The sequence below is a fragment of the Oryx dammah genome, unplaced genomic scaffold (assembly GCF_014754425.2).
Source record: "Oryx dammah isolate SB20612 unplaced genomic scaffold, SCBI_Odam_1.1 HiC_scaffold_27, whole genome shotgun sequence".
In the NCBI taxonomy this organism is placed as follows: Eukaryota; Metazoa; Chordata; class Mammalia; order Artiodactyla; family Bovidae; genus Oryx; species Oryx dammah.
Window position 1 is genome coordinate 90237494 of NW_024070211.1, and position 17506 is coordinate 90254999.

Consider the following 17506-nt stretch of genomic DNA (forward strand, 5'->3'; position numbering starts at 1 on the left):
AGGAAGAGAAAAACAAATAGTTTAATATTAATGCATATATTTGGAATCTAGAAAAAATGGTACAGACGAACTATTTGTAGAGCAGGAATAGAGACAGACATAGAGAAGGGACATGTGGACACAGGGGAGGAAGGGGAGAGTGGCACAAATTGGGAGATTAGGATCAACATATATACACTATCATGGGTACAATAGCTAGCTAGTGGGAAATGCTGTATAACACAGGGAGCTCAGCTCGGTGCTCTACGTTGACCTGGCAGGGGTGGGGGGGGCCGATGGGGGGCGGGAGGCCCAAGAAACAGGGAATATATGTATACACATTGTATAGCAGAAACAATACATTATAAATAAATTATATTCCAATTTTTTTTAAAGTCACAAGGATGTAGTTTTTATACGAAGTGGCTTAACTGTGTAGCAATAGTTGAATTCTCCTAAATAGCTGTGAGATACCCACATGGAGTATCTCTGGACATTTTTGTAAAACTTGCATGTAAGAGTCTCAGCTAAAAGACTGGGTTCATGAGCCACCATGGTTCTCTTGATCCTAAGCTTTTTCATGCTGACGTTACAACTTACAGGTCACTGAGGAAGCCTGAATTCTGCTGTTCTGTGTTATTTAGAAATGCTGCTACCATAAATAAGGCCTTTTTTTTTTTTTGCTGTTTTCTTTAATTGTTGCAATAGCTGAGTCTGGGGTCATCTGCACAACAGGCCTCTGTGAACAAGAGCACACCTTGCAAGGTGGATGCTGGATTAGGAATTGAGGCTTGAAGCTACAGAGGCCACAGAAGCAAACTAGCCCTATTATCAGAATTAACCTGGGACCTGAGACTGTATCATACTGTTATTACTGAAGGGTTGAAGGAAATCCCCACATTTTCTATGAATTAATCCTAGGCAGTATGGTGGCGCTTTCTGTTTATGATCAAATTACTCATTCTAATTACACTCCACTTCCTTCTTGAGACTTGAAATCATCACGAAAAACTTTTATATACACAGATGTATCTTCCCCCAAGAAATTCCAACTTCTGCCAAGAAGCAAATAATTCCAAGGCCTACCCATCCAGGAAATGTGAGGCCAGATTCTGTAATCAACTCTATTAAAGAAAAATAAACAGCTAAATCAGGAAGTAGGTAATGAAAGGCAGCTCACATTTTGACAAAGACATGGTTACTTTTTTATTTGAAGAAACAAAAAAAAGTATGTTTTAATAAATACTGCAGAAACATTGACCAAACAAACATACAAAGTGACTTCAACATTTAAAAAACTGCAACGAAAGTTCTGCTTTATAACAGTTATAACTTATTTTCTTTTTACAATATTTAAATACAGAAAGCACTTGCCAGCTATTTTGTAATACTGCCCAAAGCATAATGCTGCATTAATCAGAGCATATCATGTTGGTAAAACGCCTGTATTTCTTGGGGAAAATGACTGGAATGGTATTTTCTTGCAGAGACAAAACAAAGTGCTTGTAAGACATAGACTGAGTGTTGTAATTACCTTAATCTCCTCTCCTGCCACAACTGAATGGGAGCACAGCTTCAACACTTCAAAAATGAAGCTTTATCATTGGAAAGAAAGCTCGTTTTCAACAAGCGCCAACAATAAAAAGGTTGGATCTGGTTTCTTCTCTGAAAGAAGCTCTAAAAGCAACTGGTCAAAAAATATCTGTAAACTATTTTAAAGGCTGATTATTTTATGTAACAATAGTGATCAAGTATGGAACACGGCCTTGGCAGAATCTGATTGAGGTTTAGCAATCCCTCTCTAGAAATGCCATAGGATAGTGTAGGACTGACGTTATATAATTTTCCTCTAAGGATTCTCAAAAGCATGGAACAGAGGGCCATTCTTATCATGTTCATTGAAAGATATTGAAATAAGTCAACTGATTATCAAATGTTGCCAACTTTGGAGCTTCATCCCAAAATAGGCCTTTTGCTTTGTACTTTTGGTCTCTTACATCCAGACAACTTAACTCACAAACTGTGCTTTCTGCTACTATCCTTCATTCGTTATCTCATCAGGTGAAAATATCAATAGTACCTACATTTTTTCCCCCTTGGATCATTCTATGACATCATACGAAGACACCTTTTATTTGACTTTGCATTTTTATCAACGATGGCAAAAAAAAGAAAATCACACACCCTCTTTTCTAAACAGCACACAAAAATATCACATTGAGCAATTTACCACTTTTTAATGACAATCACAAGGATGAACAGAACCATCAGACTGAATAAAAATGGACACTTTTCTTCTAGTTGACCTATTCAATCTTTGTAGTGCTGGTCTGCGCACCCCGCAACACTGCAAAAGCCTTCCTTGAGGACCATCTCACTCAACTATCTTCAGGACAGCAAGATTTCAAAGCCTCACCAACTTTTCCTCTGGATATCCCACGGGTCCTGATACAATTTCCATTTTAATGATGAGCTAGGAGAAAATTAGATCACATCCTCTAGAAAACTAAACGCTACGGTCACAGTGCCAGTTCCCCAATGAGGATGGTATATTAATATATACTTTTTTGTAAAGGAGATTAAAACACTTAAAAATTAAATCAAAGTAGAGATCCGTGAATAGATTGTAACAAAGAAAACAAAAACGCAAGCACCATCAGAGTGTGATTTTTCTTCTTGGAGGTACTCGCATTCCTCTTCTTCAACCTCTAGCCCATCTGAATCTCTCTTTTTTGGCATATTTTTCAAGTCACATTTCAAAACTCTTCAATGAACTCACTTCCCACCACTTGTTCTACATGCCAAATCTAAGGACAGAATTCCAAAAAGATGGACAATCCTTCCAAATGCCTCCTAAGCCTCCAGAACACGTGACTTTGGCTGTGCACTTTGTTCAGACTTCACCTTTCTGTTTTGTTGGCGGTGATTTTTACACTTAATTTCCTTGTCCTCATAAAAAATAACCGAAGATTCACATCACAGTACAACTCTTGGCTTTGTCCTTTCGTAAGTCCGTAGCCACTGCCGAGAGTTCTGGTCTGCTGGGCATATGTGAAATCCGCTTTGTCGCCCTCTGCGATTTGTTCCGCTTAACGTTTTTATTTGTCTTGTTTACACATGCCAAGGTAGCCACGTGAAAAATGTCTCTGACGCTATTTTCTGACTGTAAAGCTGAGCATTCAATGTAAGTAGCTGCTCCAATCTGTTTGGCCATATTTGCTCCCTGTAAAGCAAAAGGGATTGTGATCAGCAATAAGTTTCTGGGGAAAGTTAGAAAGTATATTCTAATACCTCAAAATTATAATGCATCACAAAATGTTTCTAATATGTAATTGAATTTTCTAAGTATTGACAAAAAAATCTTTTTTAAACATTTTAACTGCCTTCTTTATTATTGCATAAATATTTGCAGTCAAGGACCAGTCTTAAGATGTTCAATTGCCATCACTCAGTAGGCACTGTTTGACTTCCAGAGGTGCTAAAGGTTGGTCTAATGACACTGGGTTATCAATAAACAGCCCAATCATCAGGTAGTTAGTTAGTATGGGGTGTTGCCAGGAAGTAGAAGTCTTAGGAGGTGCTTTATCTTCACTACCAACTGTAACCTAGGGTAACTAGACACTTAGGTCTTCCAAGTTACAGCAGAGTATAGAATTACCCAGAGAATCTTCCTGCTGGAAAAGAGTGAAAAAGCTACAGATCATGGATATAAATGCTGTGTTTTTCACACAGCTCTGGTAGAGTCATCTGGCTCTTCCATCCTATTTCAGCATCTCATGGGGAACTCAACTTTTCTTTTCTTGAGTGTTAAATGGCACTCGTGGAGTAAGAAACAGCAACCCACTCCAGTATTCTTGCCAGGAAAACTTCTGGCAAAATTTCTGAGCCTGGGGTACAGTCCATAGGGTCATAAAGAGTCAGACGTGACTGAGCAACTGAGCAAACGGCACTCAAGGCTAATAGGCTGTACAAAAAGCAGCCGTAAGAGAATTTAGCATCAGTTTTGAAACTTATATGATTAAGGGCCAAAACAAATTGAGGAAAGGAACAATACTGTTACACATCTATAATTTAGGAGACATAAAATATGTAATTTTTAAATGTGGACCAGACAAAAAGGGGACCCAAGAAGAGCATGTCTACATCAAAATAGCTTATTTAAATAGCCAGAGTTGTGTTAACTGGAATGAAGGACAAAGAAGACCCCAGTATGATTGGTCAAACAATGAATAAATAGAATTCTAGCTATTTCAACATGAACCGTCTTTAGAATTTGGTTGCAAGTTTTAACAGAATGAACTTCTAAAACTAATCCTCCTCCTTCCTAAATACTTGGGAGAAATGCCTGCAGGAATGATGAAACTAGACGTTTTGTGGGGGGTGCTCTATTTTACTGACAACGGTCTTTTGTAGTATTTTATTATGTTGCTGAGTGTGAAATAAGATTAACTCTCTTTAAGAGTATTACTGATTTTGACCACATTCCCTCTTAAATCTATTTAACTTTAAACCCAGTGAGAGTTGCAGAGAAATACAACTTTGAATATGAGCCACTGTTTCTGCCCTCAAGTAATCAAGCATCACATGATTTTTCTGCTGAATGACAGAACATATTAAAGGGTTTTCTCTCAAATTTGCCTTATGTGTACATGTACACATATGAATCCTTACACAGTCAATTGCTCAATGTAGGAAAGCTTTATGAGAAACTCACAATCAAAATATCACCATAATTTTGGCCCAATCTTGTCCCGGATCACTTTGATGCTCACTGGGCCGCTTTTACATTAATCTGAGCAATGGACTGCCAGGAAAGGGCCTGGATGTTTGCTGTGAAGCCAGAGGCACAGACACACCAGCCCCTTTCACCTCTGTTCACAGATGGGCACAGTCTGGACACAGAGAGCTCATTCTCCATCTCAGGAGAGGGACTTGCACTTGGTGGTGACCCTTGGTTGACCCTGTAGAAAAGTAGCTACTTTTTATTTATTACAAGTGATGTTTCATTTCTGTCACTCTTTATAATCCACATGTACACACTAACTATATACATACCTGGTCATAGGACACCGGGGTCTGCCTGTGATTCGAGAGCTCTACTAGTGTACTGACATCGGTTCGAAGATCAGATTTGCAGCCAACCAAGAGCATTTTGGTGTTGGGACAGAACTCCTGGATTTCACCTTTCCACTATGCGGGGAAAAGAAGATGAAGAATTAACAGAGTGCTGGCATCCATACAAAGGAAAACAATTTCTCTACTGGCAGGCACTGGAAATAGGACTCAGAAGGGACTTTTAAAAGGGAGTGTCACTTCAGATAAAGGAGCAAACTTGCATTTATCTGCCGAGTAGATATTAAATGTTACTGCTTTTAAGTATGGATCCATTGTGTGTGTGCTAAGTCACGTTAGTCGTGTCCGACTCTTTGCGTCCCTTTGGACTATAGCCCACCAGGCTCTTCTGTCCTGGTGGCAGAGGAACCAGGAGATTCTCCAGGCAAGAATACTAGAGTGGGTTGCCATGCTCTTTTCCAGGGTTTTTTTCCTGACCCAGGGATTGAACCCTAGTCTCTTAGGTCTCCTTTATTGGCAGGCGGGCTCTTCACCACTAGTGCTACCTGGGAAGCCCATGGATCCACTAGGGAACCATATTATTATCTATGGGCTTCCCCAGTGGCTCGGCAGGGAAAGAATCTGCCTGAAATATAGGAGACGTGGGTTCAATCCTTGGGTTGGGATACAGGAGACGCGGGTTCAATCCTTGGGTTGGGATACAGAAGACGCAGGTTCAATCCTTGGGTCGGAACATCCCCTGAAGGAGGGCATGGCCACCCACTCTAGTATTCTTGTTGGGAAATCTCATGGACTAAGTAACTAAGCACGTTATTATCTGTTCTCTTTCTCTGTGACTCATTCCCACTGTAAGAGACGTGTTGGATGTTATCAGAAAGTAGCTAAGGCAATTTCTTAATTATTGAGGCATCTCTGAAAGATAAACATGACTTAAGAAAAATTATATATTCTAACAAGTCACTACATCCTTGGATATGTTCAGCTGGTACTTCCCAGCATGGGAAGAGTCAACACAAGCAGAGATACGCATTCACTGACCCCACCTAGAAAGACAGAGCAGTCACCCTGCATTGAAATCTCTACTGAGATTTCAGAGCCTGGAGATTAGAGTTAATACAGCAGAATCTCCTGCCTTTAAGGAGCTTCCATTGGAGTGGTTGAATCAACAAAGACCATGACATTTGCAATGGCCCATCTCCTGGGTTATCAGAGAAGCATCTGGTCCTATAGCTCACATGCCCTTGAGTTAGTTTTATGCTGCGTAAGTTATTAATGTAGTCTACCCCAGCCAGCTGTTTCATGGCCTAACAAGAACTCTTAGAACTTCCAGAAATGGCTGGCAGGGAATTCCAGTTGTCCTCTTAGAAAAACAAATGGATGACTTTTTGTGGTTTCATTTCCTCAAGCTGGAGATGATCATCAGGATGGGAGTCAGGAGTTCAGACAGTTCATAGGAGAGCTCTCACGTTGAAGAGGAGTGATCAGAGGTGCTGAGGTCAGGAATCTCCGCCTGACTCTCCCTGCCCAAGTTCACAAACGTGTGTTCAGTGCTCTAAAGTCTGTGGTGGTTACAGAGATGATTACAGTGTAGCTGTGTCTTCCAGAAAGGAATTCACAAGAGAGGAGGCTGATGAAGTCATGTCTACAATACTACATAAAAGGGACATCTTGCATGAGTAATTTAAAAGATCTCTAGAGGACACCTCTGGATCCAGAAGTGTGGGCAATAAACTCTAGTCCAAAGTACACCAGGGTACCGAAGGGAGTAATACCTACTTTGCACAAAAGTCCAGGGAATGGTAACCCACTCTATTCTTGCCTGGACAATCCCATGGATTGAGGAGGAGCCTGGTGGGCTACAATCCATGGGGTCGCAAAGAGTTGGTGACTCAGTTCATGACTGAGTGACTTTCATTTCACTTTACTTCCTCCCTCCTTTCTCCCTTTTCCTCTCCTTCCTCCCTTTTCCCCCAGTATTATTTAGAGGCATCTACCATGCGAAGAGTTGACTCATTGGAAAAGACTCTGATGCTGGGAGGGACTGGGGGCAGGAGGAGAAGGGGACAACAGAGGATGAGATGGCTGGATGGCATCACTGACTCGATGGACGTGAGTCTGAGTGAACTCCGGGAGTTGGTGATGGACAGGGAGGCCTGGCGTGCTGCGATTCATGGGGTTGCAAAGAGTTGGACACGACTGAGAGACTGAACTGAACCGAACTGAACCATGTGTTAGACAGCCCTGGAGTAAGAACTAGAAGGTGAATCAGAAAAAAAAAAAAAAAGAATAAGATCTCTGTAGCTCAAAGTCACTCTAACCTCTTTGATATTCAAGGACTTAAAGGATTCAATTAATGTAGACAACCCATAGCAGGGGTTATCATAAGCCTTAAACCTCACACAAACGTAAAATACATTCATTAATATCTCTAAGACCAAGTCACTCCTCATTTGGTCTTAGCAGACAAAAGCAAAATAAAACAGAAGCAGGGTTTTTCACCATAAATTATGCATAACTCGATACTATGTCAAGTAAGAACTCCAGTAACTAAGCAGTCTCTTTGATCCACAGACAAGCATGAGGCAAGCTGCTCTATCATTGTTCGCTGTGTGATGACTCTGGCCTCACATCTAGCAATCATTCACAAGCATCGAAGGCAGGAAAGGTGTATTCCTGCTGGAATCTGACAGTCACATCACTCTTGTTAAGATACAGACGTTACTCAACACTGAAACGAGTTAAAAAGCTAAAAAGAGGCTTTCATCTTTTAGGAAATTAGTATTTCATTGAATTGTGTGTGTCATGTTTAGTAAAAAGATGGGGCTGGGGAGAGGGGTTGATTCACCTTAGATCCTAATTTCATCACGACACACAAGGCCAGTAGTCAAACATAATAGGGAAAAACAAACTAATAGAAACATACAAAAAACAAGGACACTGCCGTGATCTCAAGCACATCCTCAGATGAAGCCCGAGTGCCTGGAGGAGAAGGGGGCTTTAGAAAGGTTTGATTCTGAAACGTCACGGCATTCAGGCCAGGACTGAAGAGGCAACTAGAGGCGGCCCCACGCTGGCCCTTGGACAGGCATGTGCCTTCTCCAGCTATCCTGGGGCTCAGTCCTAGCTTGTCTCCTCCCTCTCCTGGCCTCGCCAGGACCAGGGACCACCTACAACAGGGTCCCTTCTTCCTGACCTTCCCTGGGTTCCACACAGAGCTTCCTAGGGTCCCCTCGCCATGGACAAAACCTCCCTTACCTTTGTCTCCGGACACTAACCATGTGATATCACTTACAACCTGTATACAACCGCTGTGTTTACTAGTGTACGACAACACCCCGATCACAAGTCACCTGGTCTATTGCCTGGAAACATAGCCCTATTTCTCCCCTATGCATTATATTTCTGTTTCTAATAAATAACATCTTTACTGAAATATAGGTTTTTTTTTTTTTAAACTAAACAGCTATGACTGCATTCATTTCAAGCCCTGAATCGAGGTCAAATATGAACCTGAAAAGTAAGCACAGTCTACAGGTTAATGAAAGAAGGAAGACACACTGAACAGTAACAGAGTATTGTTATTGTTAGCTGCACCATTACTACCCAAAGTATAACACAGAGGTTCTTAAAAACGTATTTTGTCTCTTAAAGTGAGATCAAATGTTAAGCAGGTTCATCATCAAAACTTAGATCACATATGAGTGGAAACCCTTTTATAATGTGAGAGTGTCCTTTTCAGTGTTTTAGTTACAGAACATACAGCAGGGTATTAACTGGAGTGTTTGAGCTCCCAGTCAACCAAATGTTTCTAATTTATATGCAGACAGTATCGATCTGTGTCATCACTCCCTAGCACTTACCTTTTTCAGGACACTGTCCAGAGTCTCTGGTCTACTGATGTCAAAGCAAATCAGCACAGCATCCGAGTCTGGGTAAGAGAGGGGCCGGACATTGTCATAGTAAGGAGAACCTGAGAAGAAACAGAGATACACAAGTTGTCAGATGAAAATCCCCTTTGCCAGTCATGCATGAACTTTGCCCTTTGGAGCTAAATCTTTGGAGGGTCACACGGCTCCCATCACCTCTAATTCTCGGAAAAGAAAGCAAACAAAAGTGCAGTAGTGCTGGGCTGGCCAAAAATTTCATTCGCGTTTTTGTGTATCAGTCATGCGTGCTCTGTCACTCACTCGTGTCCGACTCCTTGCCATCCCATGGACTGTAGCCCGCCAGGATCCCCTGTCCACGCGATTTCCCCAGGCAAGGATACTGGAGCGGGTTGCCATTTCCTCCTCCAGGAGATCTTCCTGACCCAGGGATTGAACCCAGGTCTCCTGCATTGCAGGTGGATTCTTTACCGTCTGTAACAGTACTATATTTCTTTCTACAACAAGGCAAGGAAGCCTCACTGTTTGACTTAAATTCAAGGGAAGGAGCCAGGATCTTCAGTTCAAAGAGTAGAGCCAGAAAGGCAGCTGGAAAGGCAGAGCATCTGGAACCCAATGTCCTGAAGTGTAAATCCACCGCTACCCCTGCAGGGGAGGGGCATGTAGCTTCAGGTCACTGCTCCTTCAGTTCTTCACTCATGAAATGAAGTAGCTACCTTGGATTAAGTGAACCTGGGCAGTGCCCGCACTTAGTAAGAGATCAAAAAGTCTTAACTATGGTTACGGCTGGGCTAAGGGCTTCCCCGGTGGCTCAGTGGTAAAGAATCTGCCTGCCAGTGCAGGAGATAGGCAGATCCTCTGGAGTAGGAAAAGACAATCTACTCTTGTATTCTTGCCTGGAAAAACCCCATGGATAGATGAGCCTGGTGGACTATGGTCCATGGGGTCACAAAGAGCTGGAGACGACTTAGGGACTGAGCGCACACACATGGCTCGCTATTGCAAGCTGAGTGCAAGCAGGAAGCACCGTAGCTGGAGCTACTTCCTGGGGAGGAGCCCCAAATTCAAGATCATTCTGTCAGTACCATGGAGGTGGGGGAGAGAAGAAAGGGTAGGTTCAGCTATGCACAGAGAGCCATCGTGAGCCTCATCTCGCACCACCCTGTCTCCCAGTTACAAGGAGCCATGACCTTTGAGCGTGCTTACTTAAAACTTATCACCAAACCCTGTAGAGACTCTTCCTGTTACAGAGAAAGAATGTAATAAATGCCGTACTGAATTCTGTCACTTTTTTACACAGTTCCATCTCTGGGAGTAACACCTAGGATATGAGACTGAGTTAAATCCAGCCTAATTTAAATCCTAAAGCTTCAAGTTACCAGCCAATTAATTTAACCACAGAACCCTCTTCTAATCATATAGGGCATTTCTTCTGTTCTTTCAAGAACCCCAAAGGATGCGCGATTGCATGAGGCCAATTATAAAATTAAATAACAGTTTGTTATGCTATTTATTTTGTTTCAAAAAATCATTTTTGGTATACTGACACTGCACAAGCACAACAGGAAAATCATTTTATATATATATATATATAATTGACTCCAGGATAGAGGGAAAATCTCTAAACTACCAGTCTTTTTGAAACCCAATTTCATTTTGACATCACCTTCCATTTCTAGCAGAAAAACATGACATGTTGTCCCCTGATAAATCAAAACTTCAAAAGTCAAAGACAGGGAAAGAGAAAGACTAAAGAGGCGTTTCAAATAATCTTTTAAATTTCTATCAAAACAAAAATCTTCAGGAGGCTGCTCTTGAGATGTTGAAGTTACTATGTGTGGTTAGGGTTCACCATTCTCTTTTCACAGGATATGGTGGGTGCCCAGTACCCACTGGTTAACCCCAGGAATGCTGTGGCCTTTTCACCAGCAGTGACAATTTCAAGCCAGGTGTGTCTACCAAGCCAGGAAGAAGGGAAATGTTCTAGGCATAAGGAAGGAAAGTGTGAATAAATACAGGCCAACTAAAGCCAGAATCAGTCCTGAGCTGCAGCAGTTCCTTGCCCACATCTGGAATCAGGACCCTGATGAAGCAGAGACTGACAAAAGAAAGGTATTTTGACAAAGTTTAAAGGCTTTAGAGCTAAAAAAAAAAAAAAAAGCAATCATGCCATTTTAAACAGTAAGACTTATTAGAATAAGGCTATTTCTGAAAATGACACACTGCAGCTGCTGCCTTTTCAGTCACTCAAGGAAAAAGATTATCTGAGGTTAAGAGAAAAATTCACAAAGACTCCATCAACTTCAACATTTTTGAGAGGACTCAGAAATGAGATGGCTTATCACTCTACACAGACACACTGGGATTTCCATATTTGTTCTGTGAAGTTCAGACTTTCTCAATTGCAGCTTCTGTTTTCGAGTCCAAAGTCTAACCTGGGCACAGTTTCTGCCATAAACATTGGGGGATCTCTTTTTCCAAACATAGAATCAGAAAATTCCAGATCTTAGAGTGGGAATTCAAATACCAGACATATACATGAGGATTTCCTCTGCTCTGCCAAAGTTAGCAGGAGATGACTTGACCCCAAATCCAGAAAGTCCCAGCGTTGCAACAATTCAGACTGTCAGAAGCCTAATCAGGCTTCAGAAATCTCCTTTCTTGGAAATCAGTCCCACTGGGAAGAAAACTTTGTGGTTACTTTCCCGTCTCCAGCTCACCTGCATCTCCAGTTCACCTGAACTTTGGAGGACAGAAACTTTGACTAAGATGAAGGCAAGTAAACACTCCTAACCTCTGATCTAAGACTGTGTTACAAAACAGTGAAAATCACCTTTTCCAAACACAAATTAAGGAAAGACAGTTGGAGAATTACAAAGGTACCAAAACAGAGTAATTAAAATTCAAACTACAGAGAAAATCCAGAGGAATGATTTTAACGTCTAAGCCAGCATATGTCTGCTTCTAAGCCAGCATATGTCTGCAGAGACCACCCTGCCCTCCTTTTTGTGTACTGGGTTCCCCCCTCCTCTCATTTTAAGGCCACAAAGGGGATGTGGCTTTGTCTTCAGGCCTTACTGCTGGAGACACGGGCTTCCTAGAATCAAGGAAGCAGCCTCCAGGACTTAATGTTGTTGTTTAGTCGCTCAGTTGTGTCTGACTCTTGGGACCCCATGAACTGTAGCCCGCCAGACTCCTCTGTCCATGAGATTTCCCGGGCAAGAATACTGGAGTGGGCTGCCATTTCCTCCTCCAGGGGATCTTCTCTACTCGGGGACCGAACCCATGTCTCCTGCTTTGGCAGGCGAATTTTTTACCACTGAGCCACCTGGGAAGAAGACCCCTGTGCTTAGTGGTTGTACCCAAATATCTAAAAAATGCAGACATTGGCCTGACTTTAAAATAAATGAAGTATGCAACTTAAACCACATTCTTATGGAAGTTTGATTCTGCTTTTGTTTTTATTGGGTTTCATATTTTGAATGAAAACACACATGTATAAAATATATAGGTTAAGGTTCATGAGAAATAAACCACCTTGCTTGCTGAGGTTCTGAAGTCATTTTTAAGAGCTTTAACAAGATCTAATTAGGAATGACACTTTGATCTGTCCTATTACTTTTGCTAATGAACAGTGCTTTCAGATCAACCAAGAGTGTCCAAAGGTAGTAATAAAACTGATCTCCACATTTATTAGTTTTAAGCATAATTTGCCTAACCACAAGAATAATTTGTCATTAAAAATAACAAGATCATTTATTTATTATAAGGCTTGATAAGGCAAGGTTAAAACTTTTTTTGAATTGAAAAATCCAGGGTCTGCTTTTTTTCAGAGTAAAAAGGAAAACTGATACAGATTAAGAAAAAAAAAAAAAAAAAACTGTCCTGCCAGGAAGAATCTAACCTTCAGGGGAAAAGAAAATATCCAGTTCAACTTGCATGTTCTTGCTCTGTGTTCAAGCACCTGGAATTCTTGCCTATAAAGCCAAACTACTGCACAAAGCAAGGAGGAAAAGCTAAGCTTAAGAGTGCAGGGTGTCATCACAGGCATGAGTGGGATAACTCACCAGTCCAAAAAAAAAAAAAATGAGGAATTCCAGGAATGCCCCTGTGAAGTGAGAAGCAATACAGGGAGGCAGAAGTGACCCCAAAGAAAGAAGCAGAAAGTAAGCCGATGAGACAGGAACAGTAGCTGCCCCTCCTTCTCCATCCCATCAGAAATGTCTTAAAGCATTCTGTTAAGCCAAACAGGAAAAGATTAAGTTCTACAGATTCTTTATTTTAAATAAAGAAGCACGTGAAAAACTTCCAAGGTAACTATAGAACTAAACACAGGGCAAGAAAGAACACTGAATGATTTTGTATTATGCAGAAATGTGCCAAACTTCAGGGCTTCCCTGGTGGCTTAGATGGTAAAGAATCTGCCTGCAGTGCAGGAGACCAGGGTTCAATCCCTGGGTTGGGGAAGATCCCCTGGAGGAGGAAATGGCAACTTACTCCAGTATTCTTGCTTGGAGGATTTCATGGACAGAGGAGTAACCTGGTGGGTTACAGCCCATGGGGTCACAAACAGTCAGAAAGGACTGACTGACTAACACTTTCATTTTCTTCTTTAACCATTTCAGTTAGTCTAGGTACCGAGCTTTGCTTGTTGAATAAAACTTTCTCACCCTGTGAAGCAGGCTTCATGCCCATGGCAGTTCTGATGCAGCATTTCTCTTATACTGTGCGTAACTTTACGTACCTAGCACCACTCCAAGGTCCTTTCTACTTAAGCGTCAGATCATCAAAGGGAAACTTTCAGAAAATTCCACACTGTAAAGAAACAAGGACACTACATACACAAAATGTGTCCCCAAACCTCTCAAGGACCAAGCTCTGCAATAGAGCCCTGTGAGGTTCTCTGAGTCTCGGCAGTTTGGCAAACGTCAGCAAAGTTCTAAAAGGCTTCTGAATCTTCAGGTCTACCCATCCTTGTCTTCAACAGCATTAATTCTGGGCGAGAGCAGTCTTTCCAGCCCAAGAATAGTCACAAAGTGCCTCACCCAGAAACTACTTTTGCAGATACATACCTGTCTGCTTAAGTCATCTGTTCACAAAGATAGAACACACCATATATGTACATAATTAAATGTATATGTTTGAAGATTAATGCCCAAAAGGGAGGCTTTGTGGAACCTTCTGCAAAACCAGTTCAAACACTGGGAAGCTTTTATAGGAGCTTGAGAACTGAAAACTCATCTAGTTGACTATTTCATTAATACAACTTTCTTTATTAATATTTGAACCTAAAATTGAAAAACTTCACTTTCCCCCATAAGAAATTCCTACCTAGAACAATAAAATCAGGAATACTGCATATTTTGGGCAGAGGAACCACAGTTGCTTTTGGTATTTTTTTGTGACTAAGAGAATATTTGTACCCAACAGCAGTTACCATGTGGATGAACTGCCCAGTTATTATAAGATTCTATTTCCTGATGCCATCTCCACTTAAGAGTAAATGCTCCAATCAGCAATCATCTCAGGAATGTGAATTGAGTCCAGGCAGAACCTTTGGTCTGGCTCAGTGTAAGACTGTTGAACTTTTTTATTCCATGCAGTTTGTACTATAAGCATCATGCCCTCAAACATGCAACAAGTATTCCCAGGAAGGATATTTTGTTTCTTTTATAGGTTCAGATCAACAGAAATTATAAACAGATTTCATGAAAATTTGGGGGGGGGATTTCTCTATTGCTATAAAAATAGAATCAATATTATCAGTTTTGGGGAACAATGTAGATATGAAGTTGTATGGAAAGTCAAAGAGGTAGAAATAAGACTGCTATTTTTGAGCTTTAAATAAAGGTTTAGGGTTAAAATCCCAATCTTACTGAGACACTTTAAAAATATAAGAATCAAAATATTTTACTTAAAGTGGAACTATAGCAAGTCACAGAGCTTTAGGGAGAAGAGCAGATAGGTATACATCTAAAAATATTACATTATTATTCAGTAGCAACCCATGAGTGAAGCTGCTATGCCACACACTATGTCATCAGGCTTGTTTTTCAAAGTCAACGTGTACAACTCCTGGTTGGACTTCTGAGGCAGCTTACCTTCGGGCCACTGAAATTCCTGTTTTGTCAAGAGGGTCTCTGAGTAAGGCTGCCAGGATATAGTGGCTGACATTTAAAGGGCATCAGAAAAGGGTGGCAACATAAGCAATTCATTTGGCACAGCCCGCCAGGCACCATGAGCTAACTGGAAAAAATATTGGTCCTTGGTGTTATATCTACATGCAAAAGAACTGGATTAATGAGGAAACATCTGGTTATTACAGGTGGCATCAGAATGACCAATCTGGGTACCTCACCAAAAATGTGCAACTTAGCAAGAAAACAGATTTAGACAAATATAAACTTTGAAAAATATAAACAGAGACCATTGCATAGTAGACAGTTCTCCAAATATAGTTTTAGGTATTTTTTTTATCAGATATCACCATCCTAACTCAGAGCTGTTTTGTCTTAACCCACGTCTCTTACAGAGTTTCAGGAAAAAATTCAAGTTAAGAGTCAAACTTGGCTTTGAAATTCAAAGCTCCTAGAGCTCATTACTATCTTATGATCTAACTAGTTTTGTGCAGTTTTGCTCTTTGATTCACAACACAAGCACCCACGCTTCTTTGGCTTCTGTGTAAACTCCTCCTTTCTTCCTTTCCCTAAGAAGGTAAACTGAAGTTAAAACGCTTCAACTTTCAGAATCTTCGTTTCCTTGCTAGCCATTTAACATAATAAGCACGTTTTCAAGAGGCAGGGATATTACAGATTTAAGAACTGAGTCAACTTGTTAGCAATAAAGAAGAAACTGTGGTGGGCTGCAGTGAGGCCTTGGGCTGACCCTGCAGTCTTCAGCTCTTTGAACCTTCTTGGTAAGTGAGTCCAGCTTTAGAACCTTCTGGCTCACCCTCTTAAGAACAAGTACTAGACTGTGAGTACTTTGAGGGCAGGCGCCATGCTAGCCAGGTTTTGTACCACCCTCTTCCAGCTCCCACAGCATTTAGCAGAGTTCAGGCACATTAAAAAGCTCTAAAAAATGTTTATCTGTTTCAATTATTTCTGTAAGTACTGAAATGTTAATTTGCCTATTAAATGACATAAAAGGGACCAGTGACCCTTTTGACGCCGCTTTTCTGGATTAACTATATACTGGTTACACTGCTGACATTCCCATCCCAGTTAAGAAATATTTCAAAAGTGCTTATCACTGAGACCATTCTTCAAACCTGATGCATAATCTACAAACATAACAATATAGATTTATGGATGTCGAGGAATTTGTCCTCAAAGTCAGGTCATGAGTGATCAAGAGTTTCCTCTCTCCCTTTTCTTTTAGGTATAAAAGTTAAAGTATATTACCTTTCCTGTTAATACTGCTAAAAGCTAGTACAGGAAGTGTTAACGTTAGCACTCATGGCCTAAAAGAACCTTGTATCAGGACAGGATTCAAAAGAGTATATAGGAGTTATCGTGGGGGAATATTAGCAGCTAAATTGAGTATTTTAAAAATTAATAATATGCCTTAGATAAAATGTGCATTACCTTGCCTTGGTTAAAAGCTGAAATGAATGATTATTCATCACATGTCCTGAAATTACACTGCAATCAAATCACTTAGGAAGAGATATGGTGATCCTTAAATGGTGGATTTCTATTATTAGTAGGCACTGGCTTCATGCTACAAATTGCTTCTATGCTTGGTGAATGTGGCCAAGAATCTGAAGCACAAGACTACTTTGGTCTCATCACATCAAAATGTTGAAACCATTACCCACTGTTCTACAGAAACTCACTGAGTGAATTTAAAAACCAATAGGAGCATTTCTGCAACTTTTAATCAAAATGCTTGTCTTATCATCAATAAAAAGTGAATATTTCTCATTAAAATAAAGAAATCATAGACCTATATCTGAAGACTACCTTTAAAATACCTCCCTTTAAGAGGAGGATTCACAATGCTGTTTTATTTATAAGAAGGCTTTGCTTCCTGGGTTTTCCTTTTTACTTTTTTTTTTTTGGAGTATAGCGTGATTGATAATAGTGTTAATAGTGATAATAGTGTGTGGAGTATAGTGATTGAAAATGTGTTAGTTTCAAGTGTACAGCAAAGTGAATCAGTTGCACATATATCCAGGGCTTGTCTGGTGGCTCAGGCAGTAAAGAATCTGCCTGCAATGCAGGAGACAGAGGTTCAATCCCTGGGTCAGGAAAATCCCCTGGAGAAGGGAATGGCAACCCACTCCAGCATTCTTGCCTGGAGAATTCCATGAACAGAGGAGCCTGGTTGGCTATAGTCCATGGGGTCGCAAAGAGTTGGACACAGCTGAGTGCTACACTTCACTTCATAGGAATATCCACTCTTTTTTAGATTCCTTTCCCATATAAGCCGTTACAGAGTATTGAATATGCTATAGATAGGTCTTTGTTGATTACCTATTTTATTTATAGTAGCATTATAGGTCGGAGAAGGCAATGGCACCCCACTCCAGTACTCCTGCCTGGAAAATCCCATGGATGGAGGAGCCT

The 17506-nt window shown here is 40.8% G+C and overlaps 1 protein-coding gene across 1 annotated transcript in view; it reads right to left on the reverse strand.

The window, feature by feature from the left end:
• Positions 1-670: 670 nt before the first annotated feature.
• The window catches only part of RND3 (Rho family GTPase 3), a 22090-nt gene continuing 5254 nt past the window's right edge, over positions 671-17506 (reverse strand). Inside the window, exons 3-5 of the mRNA XM_040229015.1 lie at positions 8913-9022; positions 5035-5169; positions 671-3202 (exon numbers count right to left, since the gene is read on the reverse strand). Coding sequence (XP_040084949.1) covers positions 2951-3202; positions 5035-5169; positions 8913-9022 — 497 coding nt within the window. The 3' untranslated portion in view covers positions 671-2950. The remainder of the gene's footprint in view (positions 3203-5034; positions 5170-8912; positions 9023-17506) is intronic.